This window comes from Macrobrachium nipponense, chromosome 28, assembly GCF_015104395.2.
Source record: "Macrobrachium nipponense isolate FS-2020 chromosome 28, ASM1510439v2, whole genome shotgun sequence".
Taxonomy (NCBI): Eukaryota; Metazoa; Arthropoda; class Malacostraca; order Decapoda; family Palaemonidae; genus Macrobrachium; species Macrobrachium nipponense.
In genome coordinates, this window is record NC_087217.1 from 10085229 (window position 1) to 10107959 (window position 22731).

At 38.8% G+C, this 22731-nt stretch overlaps 1 protein-coding gene across 10 annotated transcripts in view; it reads left to right on the top strand.

Annotated features, from left to right (window-relative positions):
* Nucleotides 1-22731, top strand: part of LOC135201401 (E3 ubiquitin-protein ligase TTC3-like) — a 409740-nt gene that overhangs the window by 241137 nt on the left and 145872 nt on the right. For all 10 annotated transcript variants that reach the window (XM_064230282.1, XM_064230284.1, XM_064230283.1 and 7 more), the window contains 2 exons: nt 7697-7851; nt 8054-8153. In XM_064230282.1, coding sequence (XP_064086352.1) covers nt 7697-7851; nt 8054-8153 — 255 coding nt within the window. The remainder of the gene's footprint in view (nt 1-7696; nt 7852-8053; nt 8154-22731) is intronic.

Consider the following 22731-nt stretch of genomic DNA (forward strand, 5'->3'; position numbering starts at 1 on the left):
TACCTTTCATCGTCTGGATTCACCAACTTGTATAGCAACCTTACACAGTCACCCTCACATATACCCCGTACTCACTTCTTCCTAGCACTCTGCAACGGGGCCACAAAAACCCAAGGATTCTCCATGTCTATTACCCCATCGTACATATGCACACTCATTCTTACCAACTTGCTCGCATCCACACCTTCAACCACATATTCACACGTCACTATTGGCGATCCCAAGATTACCTGGCCACGCAACTTCACACTAACTACTTCCCCAACCTCACGCGGCACTTTCACACACACTTTCATAACCAATGGCACCCCTTTCCATGCAGCTTCACACTAACTACTTCCCTGGCCTCGCGCAGCACTTTCACAACCAACGGCACCCCTTTCCATACTTTACTGTCTACCCCTCCATCCCTATCAAAGTACAACTCCCCACGTACATTCCCTTTCATCTGCAACTCAATCATGTTCGGGCTCGGATGCACCACCATCCCAAACTCCTTCAAGAACCTATACCCTAACAACATAATCATCCATTCCCTTAACCACATAAAAGTCACTTTCATCCATCACTACCCCCTCAATTTCTATCCTTTCACGCATTATTCCCACCACAGGCATACTTAAATTCACTATTCCTCCTACCTCCCCTTTACATTTTCTAACCTCACACCTACTCGGCAACTTATCACATCCATTCTTAGTGAGAACGTTGGTGCTACAGCCAGTATCAATCAAAGCGACCAAACGCACCCCCTTGCATCTTACCTTCACACTCATGCACTCATGGGGCACTATCCCTGAACCCTTTTTCATGCTGCAACCCTTTCCGCTCATGCATCACCCTTACTGCCCGCACACTAGAGGACCCACCCAACTAAATCCCTTTAACATATAGTTTCCCAAATTCCCAGCTTGATTCATCCTCTTTTGCCAACACACTGGCCACATGACCTTCCACTCCACATTCAACACACTTTGCACACTGTTCCTTACACATCCTAGCATAATGCTCATTCTTTCCACAGTTGCCGCAAACCATGTTTATACGGGTACCCGACATCCACTAGCTTCATGTCCTGTCTGCCCACATCTATAACAATTAATTTCCCTATCTCTCTGACACTAACTAAATGTCCCTTCTTCCCACACCCGAAACAAGTTCCTAATGCCCACAGGCATTCATTCTTCTTATGGCCTAGTTTCACACCTATCTAATTCATAATCCTCGAATATCTCTTAAGATATCGTTTCATGTTAACTTTTTGTTCGTCCATCTTACTTTCTCCTTACATTTCAAATCTATAATCTCATACACACTATCAGGCATAGTTGCTAACAATTTCCACATTAACTCCTTGCACTCATTTACTCCATCATCCCCAGACTTTTCCTAGCTAACATCTCCTACCAGCATACATACATCAACAATGACTCACCAACATTCATTCTGGCATCCTTAAAATCATTCTTCCTCCTATACCTAATGCTACTCTTTGCCCTCCTAGCCTCTCATACGACACATCCCCTTAACTCATCATTATCCTATACATACTCAACAAATATCCTGTCAAAAATTTCCCCAACTCCCTAACCCAAACTCTCCTATTATCAACATACTTTGCCGCACAATATTTCTTGTATTCCTTTAAAAAGTCCCCTATATCCCTACTACTATATTCCTCGTATCATGTACATCGGGGTACCTCTCTCATATACACACCCTTTCGTATTTCTCGCTCACTCTCACTTCAAATACTTCCAACTTCCATCCTGACCCCTCTTAGCCTCTTCCTAAAACAGCGAATCCACTTCCATACTCATCCATACTCTTAGCCACGCCCTTCCTACCCATCTTTCTCTTGCCTACTTGTTCCCACTTACCACTATCCAAATCACTCATCCTGTCCAACTCTCAGCCCTTTTCCCAACATCCTTAGTCCTTGTCTCATCCTGTCTTGACATCCTTACCAATCTTCTTCCCTTTACGGTAGTCTTATTCTTCTTCTCAGTTCCCTTCTTACCCTTGTTGTCAGTTCTGTCCTTGTCCTGTGTCTTTCCTTTCTTTTCCTCACTTATCACAAACACATCACCCTCTTCACTCGTACTCTCATCCACTAGCCCTCTCACCTTCTTCATCGCATCAAGTCCATCACCAGACCCAGGAAGCCTACCAGCAACACCCCCCTCTCCAAGAAGTCCCATAAACATTTCTTGCACTGAAATCATCACCAAATCCAGCTTCTCATCCATTTTCTCAATCATTCACTCTTCAGCCCCATTCACTTCCTCTTTCATTCCCTCTTCCGCACTCATTATCATCCCCCTCAACTCCTCCAACTCCCTCTTTTGCTTCTCACTCAATCCTCAGCCTCTCACTCTCCACTTCCACCCTTTACCTAGCTTCTCTCGCCAACCGCAGTTCCTCCTTAAGCCTCCTAATCTCATCTAACCCTTTCATCTTTACCTCTTCAGCAGTCATGCCAACCTTGCTGTCCCAGTTGTCCTTTTACAGCCACACCAGCAGTCCCTGTTCGGGTGCCAAAAATATTATGTGGCGGAATCACAAGCCAAGAAAGCAAGACCTCCCCACATTTACGTTAATCAATCCTGGTTTGTAAATTTCCCCCTTATGTTACTTTAAGTATTAACGGGTTCAGCAAAGCAAAAACAAAATCTCAAACACATTTACTCGCCAGGAAACTTTACACAATCAAGGCGAGAAGCTGTGCTTTCAACATTGTATGGCCATAAAAAAAAAATAAATAAAAAAAAACTCCACTGCCATTAGCAAACCCCAAACACCCAACCAACTGTCACCCACAAACCACTGAAGAAAACACACACACACACACACACACACACACACACACACACACACACACACACACACACACACACACACACACACCAACCACAAACGGACACAAGCATGACAGAACTCGATTATATACTGAATACCCAACTCATGTGAAAAACACACAGACGACTCTACTGACTGATTACCTCACTCCAAATGCTTTCATTGACTGACTGGTTCCCACTCCAAATGCCTTCACTAACTGACTGGTTCTCCCTCTGAATGCTCAGCGACCGAGCCACTCAACAAGCCAAAACGCTTAACGACCCATTCGTCATTCTCTCTCTCTCTCTCTCTCTCTCTCTCTCTCTCCTCTCTCTCTCTCTCTCTCTCTCTCTCTCAAAACAAACAAAGAAAGGCACAAACCTTCCCCATACTGTCTTAACAATACAAAATATATATATATGCAAAACATCCAAGACCCTTCGTATCGCTTCCGACGAATGCAAGCAACCCAATGAGGCAGCAGACGAAACAACCAGCCTCTCTCTCTCTCTCTCTCTCTCTCTCTCTCTCTCTCTCTCTCTCTCTCTCTCATTTTAGAAGTTGTCATTCTTGAGGTACATGAAGTAGCAGTCATTCTTGAGGTTCATTGATGAAGAGCAATGTGTCAGACTGCTCTTCACCTTTGGTCACCTGCCAAGAAGAAGCAAAGGGCTGGCTTTGCATCTTCGAGGATGGTTGTGATTCATGGCTAAGAAAAGACTCAATGCGGTCTCTCCATTTCTTCACCTCATGCAGTGTCATTGAGGAAGAGAAGACAATCATCATGGTTTAGAATTAGGCAGACACCTGCAACTCCAAGATGATGCCACTTGATTTTCATCCCTTTATGGTGAGGACTCAAGCCATGCCTTAAAGTGTCATCTAGAGTAAAGACAACCTTAATATGTATTGGTTTTGGAGGAGGAGGATTGGGAAAGTATATTTCAGAAGTCTGTGATTGGATTTGCTGAGGTTTTTGATTAGATATGTAGGCTGTAAAGATTCAAAGTAGAAACATTTTTCTCTAGGAAAAGTGGATGACTTATGCTGAAATTCTCTGAGGAATGAGAAGGAAGTGAGGTGGTACTTCTTCATTGATAGTTCCTCCAACAGTGGAGAAACTATCAATGAAAAAGTCAGAAGGAAGTCAGGTTTTAAGTTTTCATTGATGGTTTCTCAAACATGTACCACCTGACTTCCTTCCTACTCCTCAGAGAATTTCAGCCTAAGTCGTCTTCTTTCCTTAGAGAAAAAGGGTGACCTCTGCCTCTTTAAAGAAGTCAACCTGCAAAAGATGGAAGGCTATGATCTCCCTAAAGGCACACCTGGCATCCTTTGATGCCAAGTTTTAGAAGTGGCAACAGTCCCGACCACTGGCTGCTCCTGCTAGTCACTGATTACTTCCTTGAAAATGATGAGGCTTATCTCTAGAAGTACTAGAGATTTTGGCAGAAGGTTTGAGTAATGCAGCTACTTCCAAAATCTTTGTGTGTTTTGACAGCATAGTGGGATTGGCAGAAGACTTCAGAAATACCAAGATGACTAGATGGTCTTTGCTTAGGATTCCCTGTCAGTTTTGATAAGTCTGGTTATTGATAAGTCTGGTTAGGACCTTGAACATGAGCAATATACTGGGGTATGGTTATTTACACTGAAGTAAACTGTTTTACAAGATGGATGATAGGATTAGGGTTTCAACCTTGATCCAATGGTTCTAGTGTACTCTAAACCCTATAGCTTAATTGTGGTCGACCATAATTGGGCACCTTGTGTTTCTCACTCCAGAAACATTGATGTTTGAGGATGTCTTGAATCAAGGTCAAAACTCAACTACTGGACCATCATTCCAAAGGAATTATGATGTTACATTGCAAGACTGTGAACAACACATCTAACTAAAGGTTTTTTTTTTCTATGGCCTGTAGCCATTCACTCTGCTCTTATTTTGCATGATGATGTGGTAACCAATGACTTGTCAATGTGGCATGATAGAAAAATGAGGTTGGTGTGAAATGACTGTTGGTTTGCTGTGGTCATATTGTATTGCCAAAGGCAAACAAGGTTAATGTAGTGTCATGTTTGTCATAGAAAGGTGTGACACAACTGATAGTCAACGCAGTCTGAATTGGACATTTATCCCTTACCCGCGTTAGTCCATAGCAGGCAGGTGTTGGAGTAACTCCTAACTTTCAGGTGTATGAAGATGAATGATAGCTACTAATTGGGTACAATAAGAGTGGTTTGCACATCTGTTAAGACATCTGCCTGGAAGAAATTTCTCAAATGACCACTTCTACAGATACCACAGCATCTTGGTTAAACTTTGTCTTCATTTCATGCTTCTAGTAGGTTATCAAATTAGGCCTCACAAATAGAGGATTTTTGGAAGGGGCAGATGCAGCTATCACAAGGTCTTGCACAATGTCAGCTGACAACCCTACCTAGTTAGTGGAACTGTTATATGTCCTGTGACTATGGTTTTGTTATGCATAGGCTTGTTATGCATAGGCTTGTTATGCATAGGCTTGTTGATCAAATTTGACAGACAACAAAGCTCAATTCTCTCTCTCTCTCTCTCTCTCTCTCTCTCTCTCTCTCTCTCTCTTCTCTCTCTCTCTCTCTCTCTCTCTCTCTCTCTCTCTCTCTCTCTCTCTCTCTCTCTGTTTTTAGGCTACCCTATCTACTATTATTTCTTATAGCTATCATTATAGAACCAATTCTGTAAGTTATGTGGTGAAAGGGTCATTGTTGACTTACTTTATCCTTTTAAAGCAACATAAAAATTTGTCTGTCCCTGCCACATCATTGGGTATTGTAGTTTTGTGGGCACTTTTTGTGTGTGTGTGAAATTAAAGAAGTTTATGAAGAGTTTTGAGTAGTTCCCTCATGTGCCACTTAGACCTCTCACAATTAGGATCATTGGTTGCCCAGTAGTCTTATGAAGCTGCCATATTAGCTCTTTGGGAAGTTTCTTACTTGCTATCACTGACTGTGAGGTAAAGTCACATATGCAGGAGATTGCTTTTCCGTGGTGGTGTCATTGGCACCTGACTGTTTAGCAAAGACCTATAGAAAAGTAGCCTTGACTGTTCTATGATAACCTTTGGTATCATTTGCCTAACTTATGTCACAAGTAATGAAGAGTACCTTCTGGTGTGTCTAGTGAGAGCTATGGCTTACTTGCAAAGGACCAGAAAGCTCAGTTTGACTTTCAGAGTGGTCCTTTCCACTTGATAGAGTAGGAGGCAAGTCTGTAAAAATTATGTTCTCTGATTGGCCAAGGCAGATAATTCTGAAATTTTGCAGTGTAATGTGTTAGATGGTGGAACTGAATTGGTAAGAAAGTGAGTCAGCTAGATGCCTATATGATATGTTTTAATAACCTTTATGTTGGGACCATGTGTCATTACCCATTTTTCATTCATAAAGCATCTCTTGAAGTGATGTAGACTTAGGATATTATTAGCCATTGTGTTTTACATTAATAAGAAGAGTGCATATTTTCCAGTCTGAAAGACATCTGATGCAAGCACCTTCTTTTATGTACCATTGACTTGACTTGTACTATAAACAAACATGGAACTCCCAAAGCCTTGGATTTTTACAATCCCCAAATGCTCTCACGGATCCTACTGTCATATGCAATGCCATTCATGAAGACTCAGCAAATGAGCCTTTTCCTACAGAATTCAGACATATATATGATGGGGTGAAGAAACACATTGAAACAAACATGTTTAAAGAGTTTATGTTATTAGTCAGGAAGGTAATTGATAGACAACTGAGGGTCCTGGTGGTACCTGTTCTGCCTAAGTTGTCTTCTGTTTCTCAAATATAGGACTTGAACCAGGGGAACATTAGGTAGACAGATTTAAGCATTTGCTTTTCTATGCTTGAATGGTGTGCATGGAAAAGATTTTGGGAGATTAAGAAAAGGAAACATTGTAATTCCAGCTTTTTTTTTATACAGGGCTGTGATTCTGTTAGATGTGGTAAGTTTAGTTTTAAACAACGATGAGATGTGATTTGGTTGTGTCCCTCGAATGAATGGTCACATGATAAACAGTAACTACAGGTTCAGTAATTATGAAATTTCTGCAACTTTGGTGCTTCATATCATGTAGTTGTAGACACTCATTGTTCATTATAAGTGGTGTGGAATTTTTCATCTGCTTGTTTGTTTGAAGGTCCTTGTGTGAAAATTTTTTGTCAGTCAGACCACAGATAATATTAAAGATTAAAGAAAATAAGTTCCTTTGGTTCTTGCTACCAGCTATCCATAAATCATAGGTGAATGGTCTTCGACCACTCTTCACCCGATCTACGCATGCGCTGCCAGATATCACAAGATTCCTTGCTTTCATCTGTTTTTTAATCGGATCCAATGAGGCGCTAGAAATTATGCTATTGTTAAGACCTCAGGTTTGTAATTATGAAAAATACAAATTGTCTAGGAAATTTGTCATATTGCAACTACGTATGTGTAAGTAAAATTAAGAGGATGGTTTATGGTATGAACAGACAAATAGAAATAAAAGATTTTTATTCCATTGAAAATCCCCCTTCCCAGTCCCTCTGATCAGAAGCATTTTGTAACTTTTGCTTGCAAAGGCTTTAGAAGGGTATTTGTTGAGATATTTTAGTGTAGCTGTGACAGTTACAAAATGCTTTATGTGGAGGAGGCATCTGATTTTTGTAATTCCTCCACTTTTTCTAACTGCCACTGAGACAGCAGTATGTACAGATATAATGAGTAGATTGTATTTGGAACTTTGTAGGTTCCATGTTGTAATTCATTAATAAGGTAAATAATTTTGCTGAAACTTATTTACTTTAAACTCATAATTTTTCGCAGGATTTTTTGGGTACAGAATGTGTCACCCCAGACTGTACAGGCAAGATTAATGGAATATTAATCCATGATGAAACTGGCACCTTGAAGCACGAAATACTCTTGAATAAAAGAGATAAAAAAAATTCATCAACTCCTGTCAAACAGAAGAAGAAGAAGTAAGTTAAGATGGTTTTCTTGTTCTAGTTGAGTGAGTGACACAAGTTGAGTACATTTTAGTTAGTGAGATTCCTTATGATGGTTAAAAATTTTCTAAAAAAAATATTGAGTGTTCTAAAGTCAGACACCCTTTATTGTAATATGTTTAGTTTTAGCTTTACTGTGAAAATGTTTCTGAAGTTGTAAATCTTTTTTCTCTAGGGATAAAAAAAAGACACAGCCAGCTAAACAACAAGATGTTAAAGATAAGAAAAAGCCCAAACATGAAAGCTTATCTGAGGATTTTGCACACATTGAAGAGGTAATTATATTGTGCTTGCTTTTCTAGTATGGGTTTTTCTAATTTAGACAACACATAATCGACGTACTCTTAATCTGTATGTAGAATAGTTCTGCTAGTTAACCCTTAAACGCCGAAGCGGTAAAAAAGAAAATGTCTCCCGTGTGCCGGAGATGTTTCAGAGTGAGCGCGAAAGCGGAAAAAATATTTTTTTCAAAAAATCACAGCGCGCTTAGTTTTCAAGATTAAGAGTTCATTTTTGGCTCCTTTTTTTGTCATTGCTTGAAGTTTAGTATGCAACAATCAGAAATGAAAAAAATTATCATTATCATATATAAATAATGCAATATATGATAGCGCAAAAACGAAATTTCATATATAATTGTATTCAAATCGCGCTGTGCGCAAAACGGTTAAAGGTAACAAGTTAATTTTTTTTCGTTGTAATGTACACTAAATTGCAATCATTTTGGTATATAACACATTGTAAAACAATAAAAGCAACACAGAGAAAATATTATCACAAAATAATGCATGAATTCGTAACGCGCGGACGTAAACAAATATTTTTTTCAAAAATTCACCATAAATCTACATATTGTCCTAGAGACTTCCAATTTCTTTCAAAAGGAAGACAAATGATTGAATATTACTATATTGTAAGAATATTAGCTTACAAATGCAGTTTTTGACCATATCTGACGAGTTAAAGTTGACCGAATGTCGAATTTTTTTTATATATATTTTTTTATATGCAATTATTTCGGAAATAAGAAAAGCTACAACTTTCAAATATTTTTCGTTTTATTCTACATAAAATTGCACACATTTTCATATATAAAACTCTATGAAATGCCTAATATGAAACGGAGCAAATATTCCGAGAATGGGACTTACGCATTTCGGAGATTTGTGGCGGAGGGAAGGAAAGTTTTTATTAAAAATTCACCATAAATTTAAATATTGTGCTAGAGACTTCGAATTTGTTTCACGATGAAGATAAATGACTGAATATTACTAGACTGTAAGAGTTTTATCTTACAATTGCGTTTTTCGACCATTTCGGTAGAGTCAAATTTTACCGAACGTGGCTTTTTTTCTATTTATTGTGATTTATATGCAAATATTTCAAAAATGAGAAAAGCTACAACCTTCAACTATTTTTTGTTGTATTTTACATGAAATTGCGCACATTTTCATATATAAAACTTTATGTAACTGCTAATTTAAAATGGTGCAAACATTACCACAATCGCACGTATGATTTTTACGGAAGAGTTACCGTGCGGACGTAAAGAAAATGTTATTTTTTTCATAAATTCACCATAAATCGAAATATTGTGCTAGAGACTTCCAATTTGTTGCAAAATGAAGTTAAATGCTTGAATATTACTAGAATATAAGCGTTTTAGCTTACAATTGCGTTTTTTGACCATTTCGGTAGAGTCAAAGTTGACCAAAGGTTGAAAATTTGTCACATCATTTTTTATATGAAAATATTTTCAAAATTGATAAAAGCTACAACCATGGGTTGTTTTTAGTTGTATTGTGCATGTAATTTCGCACATTTTCATATATAAAACTTTATGTAACGGCTAATTTAAAATGGTGCAAACATTACCACAATCGCATGTATGATTTTTTTCGGAAGAGTTACTTCGCGGATGTAAGGAAAAAGTTTTTTCATAAATTCACCATAAATCGAAATATTGTGCTAGAGACTTCCAATTAGTTGCAAAATTAAGGTAAATGATTGAATATTACTAAAATATAAGAGTTTTAGCTTACAATTGCGTTTTTGGACCATTTCGGTAGAGTCAAAGTTGACCAAAGGTTGAAATTTTGGCACTTATTGTTATTTATATGAAAATATCTCAAAACTGATAAAAGCTACAATCATGAGTATTTTTTAGTTGTATTCTACATAAAAATGCACACATTTTCACATATAATACTCCATGTAACGGCTAATTTAAAATGGTAAAAAAATTATGTCAAAGTGACGAAATAATTTCAGAGATGTGTCGCAGATACTTTTTAGTGCGGCAAGAAAGAAATTCGCGCTTACGCGCCTGCGTAACGATTGTAAACAAAACAACACCTTGATCCGTGAACTCCCAGCATCCCCCAAGGCGCGTGATTCAAGAGTTTTCGGCTGGTAGGCCTAAAAGTATTTTTCCGCGAATTTTTAAAAAAACTTTTGTATGTCGACGTAAAATACGTCCAGTCGGCACCCGAGAGACAAAAAATGTCGACGTAAAATATGTCCAGTCGCCGTTTAATGGTTAACCAAATACCTGTCCTTATATAAAACACAAATCCTAGCTTGTTTTAAGAAATTCAAACTTAATCTCGATTCCATCTAGCTCAGAGATTGTGTCCACCCCCATGCTCGTGAAGGGTATAGAATTTTTATGTTTGTTTCATAGCAGATCCTTTATTAGTATTGCCTGTTTCATTGGTCATGAAGTGCTCCCAAACACTACTCCCTGAGAGGAGAAGAGTAGTAGTATTACTGTGAATATGGAAGTGCACATGACATCCATTGGATCTCATCTGTCATGTTTGTTCATTTTTGGTGGTCCTTGATTTTAATAAGTTATTCCTAGGATAATTCCAGTATGGTACTGGTGAGTGTTGATTTAACTTTTCTTCATTTGAACCAGTTTTCCATTGCATTTTTTATTTCAACTTGGCGCTTTCTGTCCAGTTAATGTGCCTTTATTATTAGTAGTGATAATATTTCAAAGCAATTGCAATTCCTTTCTGAATGTATTACTGTATAGTAAGTAACCACCAATATTCTTTTTTTTTTGAGAATACTGGTGTTTTGTATAACTTACCCAGTACATAATTATATAGCGATTAGTTTCCATGTATGGCAGCCTAATTCAAATTTCACATGTAGCGCTTCGATTGCTCAGTGTAGGTATACAGTGCCGTCCCTCAATGGCAATATATTAGGAATGGCCTATACTCTGTCCACCCGCCTGTGGTGCTCGCGCATGGTAACACTGCGTCCCAGGCTTTAAATAGTTACGCTATGTGTAAGTGTTAGGTCAATAAAAGGATATCTGGGTGTACATTTGCAACTGAAAAGTGATTTAATCGAATATTAACGGTGTAATTCGCATACAGTAAATTATCAAAATACTTTTCAGGTGCAAATGTACACCCAGATGTCCTTTTATTGACCTAAAACTTACATGTAGTGTAACTATTTAAAGCGTGGGATGCAGTGTTACCATGCGCGAGCACCACAGGCGGGTGAACAGATGGGAAAAAACCGAGTATAGCTAAGCACTTCATTCTGTTTTCTGCCATGCTTGACTAAACATCAAGTGCTTACGGCAGCTTTTTCTTTTCTTTTCTGGTTATACCACCAGATTTCGGTAGTGTTACACAACTACCAGAATGTATTCTTTGCCTTTGAGCAGGATGAGTCATGTCTTTTGTATGTTTAATTCAGACTATGATCAAGCCGGATATTTGTATTCTCCGGGAATAGTAGTTCTTGAATGTAACACCATTTACTTAGGCCAAATACTTTTACATACATGTTTTACTTACCGGGGCTTATGCTGTGCTCAAGTCATTGGCTAACAATTGCCTTAAGTACTAATCTTGATTTTACATCATTCCTTTAGGCCAGACTTTGGCCAAAGGCTATTAGCAAGACACCGGTAAGTAATTATCTTAAAATAATTCTCAAATGTTATTCCATTCTTGTATCTCAAAACCTTTGTATTTATTATTTACTTACCGGGATTAGGCTAAGTGCAAGTCACTGGTTAATAATTACCTTTAAGATAATTCTTGAAGGTTGCATCATTCCCTTAGGTTGTAACTTGATTTTGGGATATAGTTTACCAGTCATAGGCTATTATAGTCGCAAATCACCTGTAAATATAGTTACCTTGATTTATGAATGTTATGAAATTCTTTTGTTTACTGTCGTTGCAATACTCATCACTTTCCTTTGCAGAGACTGAGGTGTGTGGGTTGAAAAGTTATAATGAGAGAATGGTGTTAATGTTTGGCTATAGGGACTTTGGGAGAGAAGGCTTGCATGGTCTCAGTGAACGGAGGTATTTTCCTGGTGTCACACAAATGTGAACGTTTCACATCTTGGCTACTAGCCTCCAGCTCGCTTGGCAGACTGGAGCACAGGCCACTTGAGTTAGTTAGGAGGCACGTAATCTGTTGCTGATTTCAATTGCTTTGAAATCCAGATGATACTTTTAGTGATTTCTTGTATTAGTAATCAGCTATTTGTAAATATTCTTTCATTTTAGAGTCGAATTTGCTTTGAGACTAATATGAAAACTATTTGGTGATATAGATATATAGTTTTTTTAGGTTTCATTGTTTGAAAATACATACACCTGAATATATGGAATGCTATTTTATATATTTGTAAATATTTGTTTTATTTAATTATCACTAATGGGAGAATAAAAGCAATATTTTTACATCAATAGAGTCTGATTGGCTTTGATTCTTTAATGCAAAAATGACTTTTTGATGTAAAATGATTTTGTTTAGAAGTTATAGATACATTTACGATATTTTTAAATACTGTATATACTCGCATATCATGCGACTTTTGGAGCTAATTTTATGGGGGTTACATGTCACATCATACATGAGATATAAAATTAGCATATGTAATATTCACTTACGTACGAGTATTGTTTGATAAAATACAAATATAATAAATATGCATCTTTTCCATGGATCTTTTAAATAGTTGTGCTTTACTTCACTGTAACCAATAATATTGTATTGATTTTCTTATTACTATGGTTGTATTATAAAATACAAAAATAGCAATCATTGTTTTGGTTTGGAAATCAGCTGAGGATGAAGTCAAATCAGAGTGATTTTCTTGCTTCTAGTTAGCGTAAATGAATCTCAAGATACTCTTGATATGGGACAAGCTTATTTTGTGTTATACAGAGTGTATTCAAGTCAAAATATTTCAGTCCCATTCTTTTTAACATCATTTGTAACATAACTACGGTAAATTTTTGCTATTGTACGATGGTTGAAATGCAAGCAAGCCGCTTTAGTTATTGGATTCGGTTCATAGCAAATCAGCTGTTTCTGGCTGTATGCGTTTACACAAAAAGTATAACATTACTGACGATTTAGCTTTCTCTCTACTCTTTTTTTAACTTTACTAGAAGATGGGATAGGTAAAGAAATGAAGGAGAAGGGGTTAGCCTAACTAGAAAATGCAATAGATAAACAAGAGGAAAAGAGGTTAACCTATTGTAATTTGGTCTCAAAAATTGAACTCGCATGTTACATGAGATACATGATCAAATCATTGTTTGAGGGTGAAAATTTGGGGGTCGGATGATATGCAAGATTGCGTGTTACACGAGTATATATGGTACATATCTTGAGTATATGAAATGCTAATGTTATTCCTACATTATGAATGCTTTCGGCCCTAGATGCCAGAAATTTTCTATAATGATATATAAAGTTTGTAGTTAGTTATTGATTATGGATCGATTATTTCCATGAAAGCAATCAGTAACTGAGATTACTAGAGGTGCAGGCATTTTGCCTCTCCCCTCCCGTCTGTTGCCTACAGACTCCCCTCGACTCCCTCCTAATCCTAATGCCAGTTTTCTCCTACTACCCCTCCTATCTTAGTCATTTGCTCCCGCACCTGGCTCCATCACTTCCTTCCCATGCCTTTGCCAGCATTTTATTTTTATTATCATCATGAATTTATCAATGTAACAGTGAATTGTTGTGCAGTTGAGGAGGCGACTACATGTCCCTCAGTTCTCCTAGACAAAGGTCATTGTCCCACTCCCCTGCACCAGGGAGTATATATAAGAGGCCCAAGGGAGGTTGGGGGTTTACATACAGGTAGTCGCTCCCTCATTCAAACCTGTTGTCAGTTCCAGTCATCAACTGACAGCCGCTGGAAAGGCGTCTTTCTGGATGTGTGTTAGAGGAGGTGACTATCTGGCCCCTTGGATCTCCTAGACTTAAAGTCACTGTCCTGCTCCTCTGCACCAGGAAGATGACATACTGTTAGTTGAAGGGAGACTGAGGGGGTTGACCCCTCGGTCAAACCTGTAACTTTTCCCAGGTATCGGCATGCAGCCATTGAAAAGGCGTCTTGATGGATGTGTAGTGAGGTGGTTTTTTTTCCCCCCTCAGTCGAACTGGTCATGTGTTTATAGGTTTTGACCGAACACTGTTGGAAAGGCGTATCTTTTAGTGCATAGTTGTTGTCCTATCCCAGCAGTTTGTCACCTCTTAGATCATGTTGATGGTGTGATTCTTTGGTCTTTCGACCTCTGAAGAGGTATTCTTCAGTTGATGAAGCCTTTCCCCTTGCAGTCATGCTTGTCTGACTCCTCATGGTCAGTGTTCTTCTCGCAACTCAGCTGATACGACTCTCAGTCAATTTTCGACTTGCGACTCAGCTGATTCAACTGAAGGGGGACTGATGGGGATTCTCCTTCGGTTGAACTTGTCATTCATTTTTAGGTTTCGACTGAATGCCACCGGAAAAGCGTATAGTGAGTGGTGCTCAGTAGTCATTGGATTAAAGAGAAGTTACTAATTTGCTTAGTTAGTTGTAATATTGAATGCCCTGTGCTAGTGCCTAGACATTTAAAACATCGTAAGCAACCTCTTGCTTCCGATAGCTAGTCCTCTCCTAGGCATTCACAGCTAGGTGTGTTGACTCGCTCTCCTTCACTTATGCTCTTAAAGGTGGAGATACCAGCTTGTCGTCCTCTGAAGAGGAAGTGGATCAGAACTCTGCTCCAGCTCCTGCGTTGGTATATTTGAGCTTTCTCAAATACTTATGTCCTAGAAGCTCATCAGAATAGTACCGATTTTCATGATGAGCACCAGGTATTGGCGCCTAGGCGCTCGAATCTCGTATAAGGTTTTTTTTTGTCGAGTGCCAGTTCCTGTCCAGGTGCTCTGCGCCATCCGAGGCATCCACTCCCTTGCTCCAGCTCACTCAGCACTTACACGCCTCACCTGGCACCAGCTGTTGGCAGTCTGGCACTGCTTTTTGGATGCCCAATGAAATAGTCTCCTCATACTTTTTCGTCGACACTAGGGGATCTTTTGCTGGCCACCACTTGAACAGGACATGACGAGAGTCTAGGAAGAGGGTCTCTGTGTAATCCTCTTCGGGAAGTTTCAATCACGGAGAAGACAGATGTATGGGGAGATGTAGCAAGTTCTAACCAACTTTTGGCGCAGTCAACTCTACATGACTTTCGCATTCCCATGAACAAACTAGTTGTAGGAAGAGAATGCTCCATTTGGTGGGTAAAAACCTTTGCTTTCCCTTCCGGAAGCCTTAGGATTGCTATCATCACCATAAGTTGATGATTGCAATCATCGCATGTGTTATCGCCTGCTCCCGCTAGTTCCAAGAAAAGCGGGCAAGAACCCTCTACTTCTTGGGTTACACTGGCCAGGACGAGGAAATAAAAGGAACTTTGGATTATACTCCCCAGAGTTAGGATGAGAGAGCCTATGTTCCTGGTTCAATCTTATGATCTCTCTAATGTTCCTGTTATGGGAACAAACAGTTCAGCTTGAAGTACAGTAATCTCTTGCCTCTTTGTGGTTCAAGTTTCGCGGCCTCAGTGTATCGCTGATTTTTCAAAAATATTAGCTGAAAAATAAAAATTCAAAAATACTGCCATATCGGCAGCCGTATTGCGGAAAGCAGTGTTGTTTTGTCGTGATGTGCGAGAGAAACGGTTTTCCAGGATGCCAGACAAAGAGAGAAGCTCTCTCAGAGGCTTTGTACATACCCATGGGCACTCGGACAAGGCATGTGATTGGTTCCCGGCGCATGATCGATAAATGAGTGCACAAGTGAATGTATCCCATGAGCTAATTGGCTGCGCATCATCGCATCCTCCCCAGCTTCTTCTCTTGTATCTTGCCACTCGTTCACGCTGTCAACTGTGTCTCGCATATCTTGTGATGTGTTCGAAATTAACTTTTCATTAAGCCCTTACAATGCCTCCTAAGCGCCATGCCCCTGCAAAAGATTCCTCTAGTGAGCCGAAGAGGAAGATGATGACCATCAATGAAAAAGTCAAACTTTTAGATATGTTAGAGCAGGGCAGAAGTCATGATGCAGTGGCACGCCATTATGGAGTGAATGAATCAACAGTGCGCTACTTCTAAAAAGACGAAGCTAACATCCGCAAAACTGCTGCAATAAGCTTCAATAAAGAAGCGAAACGTGTGGTAACTCTGTGTAATAAGAGAATTGTGAAAATGGAAGCTGCATTAGCCTTGTGGGTTGCTGATTGCAGGGAAAAAAATGTGAGTTTGGATACTAATATGATCAGGACAAAGGCCATATCTCTCAATGATCAAACCTTGCCCGATAACGATGACAAAGGAGATGCTGAAGTTGCTGAAGATGATCCTGACAAACCTCAAGCCAGTACCAGCTCTGCCACGAGTGATTTGCCTCCTCGAGGACAAGGCTTTACAGCCAGCAAAGGATGGTTCGATAAATTTCGAAAGGGATACGGCCTCAAAAGTGTGCCTTTGTATAGTGAGGCTGCCTCTGCCGACACCAATGCTGCTCGTCGTTACGTGGAGGATGAGTTTCCTAAGCTCATGAGTGATGGTGGTTACCTCCCTAAGTAAGTTTTTAACATGGACGAGACAGGCCTCTTTTGGAAGAGGATGCCTTCTCATACATTTTTCTTCAAGAATGAAGTGAAGAGGCCAGGCTTCAAGGCCCACAATGTCTGGCAATGCTGCAGGCTTTATGCTTAAGCCAGGCCTTATTTATAAGGCCAAAAATCCACGGACCTTAAAAAACAAAAATAAGACTGCTCCCCATGTATTGGATGCATAACTCTAAGGCCGGGTTAACGAAAGCCCTGAGCATCAAATGGTTCCTCCATTGCTTCATTCCCCAGGTGAAGCAGTATCTGGCTCAGAAGGGCCTTCCTGTTAAGGTCCTTCTCTTAATGGACTGTGCAGGAGGCCATGCAACAGACCTGTAATATGATAGGGTTCAGATAGTTTCTGCCCCCTAACACCACATATCTAATTCAGCCAATGGGTCAAGGTGTCATTCGTGCCTTTATGGCACTCTACGCTCGTTCCACGATGGAGGGCCTCATCGCAGCAGTTGACGACGACGATGAAGGCTTCACCTTGAAAAAGTACTGGCGTAACTGCAACACTGCATCATGCTTGACTAATATCCAGCAAGCATTGAAGGACATGAACACTGAGACCATAAATTCTTGCTGGAAGAAATTATGGCCTAACGGGGTGCATGACTTTGAAGGCTTCACTCCTGACGAAGTTCATCACTCGGCGGTGGAGAAAGTGGTGAGGCTGGCTCGCATCATCAGGGATGAAGGATTTGTCGACATGACAGAAGAAGACGTCAGTGCCCTTATCGATGCCCAATCAGACCCACTGACAAATGAAGACCTCCTTGAGATGACGAAGTCTGCAAGTGAAGAAGAAAGTGAAGAAGAGCAAGATGAAGAAATTGCAGAGTGTGGCCTTCCCTGGAGAATGCAATGCATCGATTTGCACAATATGGTTCGAGCTGTTGAGTTTAGCAACCATGTTGACAGGGTTATGTCCTTGTACAAGGGCATTTTGCAGCAAAAGAAAAAACGACAGCCACTACCCATCACCAAGGTAAAAACCCCAGCTTCACCATCAGTGCCTCCAGCAGAAGAGCCTCCGAGTGAACCTGAAGCCTCTACGAGTGGAGTGGGAGCCTCTTCTTTGCCACCACCAGCCTCTTTGCCTCTCTCAGAAGCAAATGTTTAGGATCTAGCGCTGATAACTGACAATGAGGCACTTCCCGAACTGATTTAAAGGCCTCATTATACCTGTGCAGTAACACCATCATCATCATCATTCATCATCACATTCATCAAACTGCACAGGTCTGTCGTTGTCGTCGTCGTCATCATTGTCATTGTCGTTGTCGTCATTGTCATTGTCGTCGTTGTCATTACTGGAGTCAACTCTCAAGATACTACTGTCATTGGTGAGTGTAGAACACCATAATAGGTATTGTAAGAGAGACCTTACAGACCTTACATCTTGTTTGGGTTGCCCCAGGTCCCTCAGTATGAGGCACCTCTAATGTCTACCAGAGAGTTGCTATTACATCTTCCTGTATATTTTGCATCTTCCAATCTTGGATGGTCTGGGATGCAGTTTAGATATTTGTCGAGCTTATTCTTAAACACATCTACGCTCACTCCTGTTATATTCCTCAGATGAGCTGGCAACGCATTGAATAGACGCTGCATTATCGATGCTGGCGCGTAGTGGATTAATGTCCTGTGTGCTTTCCTTATTTTTCCTGGTATAGTTTTGGGCACTATTAATCTACCTCTGCTTGCTCTTTCTGATATTTTTAGCTCCATGATGTTTTCAGCTATTCCTTCTATCTGTTTCCATGCCTGAATTATCATGTAGCGTTCTCTTCTCCTTTCTAGACTATATAATTTTAAGGATTGTAGTCTTTCCCAGTAGTCAAGGTCCTTAACTACTTCTATTCTAGCTGTAAAGGACCTTTGTACACTCTCTATTTCTGCAATATCCTTTTGATAGTGTGGGTACCATATCATATTGCAATATTCAAGTGGACTACGAACATATGTTTTATAAAGCATAATCATGTGTTCAGCTCTTCTTGTTTTGAAGTGCCATAACAACATTCACATTTTTGCTTTACATTTTGCCAATAGAATTGCTATTTGATCGTTGCATAACATGTTCCTATTCATCATCACATCAAGGTCTTTAACGCTTCCTTATTTGTGATTGTCTCATTATTAGATCCCCTATATGCATATAGCTTTCCTTCTCTGTCTCCATAGTTTATTGATTCAAATTTATCAGAGTTAAATACAGTCTTATTTACCTCTGCCCAATCATATACTTTGTTAAGGTCTCTTTGTAGCGCGTTCCTATCTTCATCACAAGTAATTTCTCACTTATTCTTGTGTCATCGGCGAAACTACTCACTACCGAGTCCTTAACATTACTGTCTGTCTGCAATCATAATAACAAACAGTAGTGCAGCTAACACCGTACCTTGTGGCACACCGGAAATTACCTTAGCTTCATCCGATTTCTCATAGTTTGCAATAACTATCTGTTTTCTGTTGTGTAAAAATTTTAACCATCTTCTTACTTTATCCACTATATTATGTTTTCTAATTTTCTTCGCTAATATATTATGGTCTACCTTGTCAAAAGCTTTTGCAAAGTCTAGATAAACCACATCTGTTCCATTTCCGCTTTTCATATTTTTGTATATGTTCTCACGGTGGACTAACAGTTGGGTTTGTGTACTTTTTCCAGGTACGAAACCATGTTGTCCTATATTAAACACATTATTTTTTATTAAAGGTTTCATAATATTTTTCTTCATTACCCTTTCATACACTTTCATAATATGTGATGTTAGACTCACAGGCCTATACAATTACTTGCCTCTAGTCTTGATCCACTTTTGAATGTAGGGGTAATATATGCTAATTTGTGCTCATCATAAATCGTGCCTGTATCTACACTTTGTCTTAATAATATTGCAAGTGGTTTTGCGATAGAATGAACTACTTTCTTTAACAAAATAGCAGGAACTCCATCAGGCCCTGCAGCAGCTCCATTTTTAATTTCATTAATAGCCTGCACAATATCAGCTTCATTAATATCTATGTCAGCTAAATATTCACTATTTTCGTCCCTTACTTCTATATCATTATCTTCATTATCTATTGTAGGGGTGAATTCTCTCTTATATAGTTCTGCCAAAATTCCTTTTTTTCATTCATTAATCTCCCTTCAATTCTTAGAGGGCCTATTTCTATTCTTCTTTTATTCATCTTTTTTGCATATGAGTATAATAGTTTGGGGTTTTGCTTGATATTTATTAGGGTTTTTTCTTCCAAGTCCCGTTGTTTAATTCTTCATTTATTTCTGACCATTTTATGTTTTTACTGTATAAGTTGTATTTTCCATATCCTTCCCACTTTTTCATTTCTTGCTTATCTCTGTTTTCACTTGCTTTGGAGTGGACTGTTAATTCTATGACATTATGGTCTGAAATACTTGCATTATAAACTATTATCTCTTTAACATAATTCATCTCGTTCACAAATACTAGGTCTAAAGTATTTTCCTTTCTTGTTGGCAGGTGATTTATTTGTTGAATGTTGTATTCTAGTAGCATATCTAATAGCTTTTCGAATTGCCTCATATCTTCTGCACTACTATTACTCTCTTTTTTTATATGTATAAGTACCACCACAATCTCCTATTTGTTCTTTCCAGTCTACGAAAGGAAAGTTGAAGTCTCCAGATAGGAGAATAGTCCAGTCCTTGTGATTTCTACATATGTCATCCAATTTTTCTATTATTAAGTCAAACACTTTAGTATTAGGAGGTCTATATATTACTATGTTCATTAATTTTTCAGATTCAAATTCTACCGCTATTAGTTCACATTCTGAGTTACTATAATTCTCATATATTTTTCCTTGTTTTTTGTCTTTCCCATATATTGCGGTTCCCCCTTGATTCCTATTTTTTCTATCTGATCTATAAGTTTGGAACCCTTTTATTTGATCATTCCCAGTCTCTTGGGAATACCAGGTTTCACTTATATTCATTATATCTATTTTCTTTTCAATTTGAGTTAGTTCTTCTAAGTACTCTATTTTTCTTTTTGAGTTACTTATAACTAAACCCTGCGCATTCATCACTATGATGGTTTGCGTGTTTTCTCCTTCATTTATATGGGTAATAATAAGGATTTTCCCATGTCTCTTTCCTGTTCTGGTATGTTGTTGTTTTTTTATTTCCATTTCCAAATTCTGACATTAAAAAATCCAACTTTTCCATAATATTTGATCTTCCTTCATCATAATTATTCATTTTGTGTCTGAATCTGCAATTTTCTCCATATCTGCAATATCCTCTTGCATAATAAATACAATTATTATCTCTTGAGTTGTATCTTGGAGCTGAGGCTTTGAAATTTTTTGCTGACATCACTGCATATCGCGTTGATGGCTTGGTTTTTTCTTTTACCTGATATTCTTTATTCCTCTCTTTATTTGTTTCTTTCTTATTTTGGATTTTATTACTTGATTTATTATTTATTTGATTATGATTCATGGCTACAGGGTGCATATATTTACATTTTTTGTCGAACTTACATCCTTTTCCTTCTTTTAGGTTTTTCATATTTTTGGATGCAGATCTCTGCAATCATCCTCATAGCCGTCTAGGTATGCACATTTACCATATATTTCATAGTTGTGACATACCTTAGGATGTTTGTAGTAACATCTTTCTCCAAATCTGCAATTTCCTCTTTTCAAAAGGTTGCAGACTTTGTCTTTTTTGTCTATTTTTTCCTCTTTCCCGTCATTGTGTAGATCTGGGTAGAGCCTCTTCGGGATTTTCTTTTGTGCTGTCATATCGTAATTTATTTCTTCGTAAGTATGCTGCTTTATTGCCTCATGTAGTATCAATGAGTATCTCTGCATCCATACTTTTATCTTGTTCTTTGTTTTCCTTATTTTTTTCTGTCATTTCAGTTTTGTTTACTTCTCTTCCGTTTCCCTCTTCTTCTTCCTCCTCTTCCTCTTCTTCATCCTCAACTATTTGTACATTCAGTCTTGATTTAATAACATTGTCTATCCATGATAGACATGTTGAGAGAGAGGAGAGAGAGAGAGAGGGGAGAGAGAAGGGGAGAGAGAGAGAGAGGATGAAGAGAAGAGTTGGAGAGGGGAGAGAGATGCATTGAGGAGCGAGAGAGAAGGGATGAGAACGAGGGAGGAAGAGAACGGCTGATCGCGGGATGATGAGGAGGAGAGGGCGCCGAGAGCGAGAGGAAGAGAGATAGAGAGAGAGGAGGGGAGAAGGGAGAGAGAGGAGAGAGAGAGAGAGAGAGAGAGAGAAGAGAGAGAGAGAATGTATAATATTAAGGTTTTATAATTAAATAGATTTAAGTAAAATATTTGTGAGTGAGTGAATGTATAATATTATAGTTTTATAATTAAATAGATTTAAGTAAAATATATATATAAATTATAAATATACATATTTTGAACATTCTAATACCCACACACATATACAGAAATTCCTAGGGGGCCAATCCTACTTCGTGGATTTTTACCTATCGCTGGGGATTCTAGTCCCCATTACCTGCAATAAACGAGGGATCACTGTAGTCATCTTTGGTGTGTTGTTATCGCCATAGAAGCTCTCCTTTAGGATAACTTCACCTTTGTTCCCTTCATTAGAGAATGAAGGAGGTTTGCTTCCAGTCCTCATTCTTTTTCTTTTCGAAGTAAAGAAGAATTAGGCTGCTGCTAGATCAACAGGAGCCTACGAATATACTTTTACATATGTTCTCCACTAGACATATGTCTGTTAACAGTTGCACCGTCCAAGTAATAGGTGCATACATGTCGATTAATTCCTCTGGTGTGTGCCTGAGATGAATAGTATCTTCTCTTAATTAACCTGAAACTCATGACAGCCTTTTGGGCCTCCCAAGAGTGTCCAATTT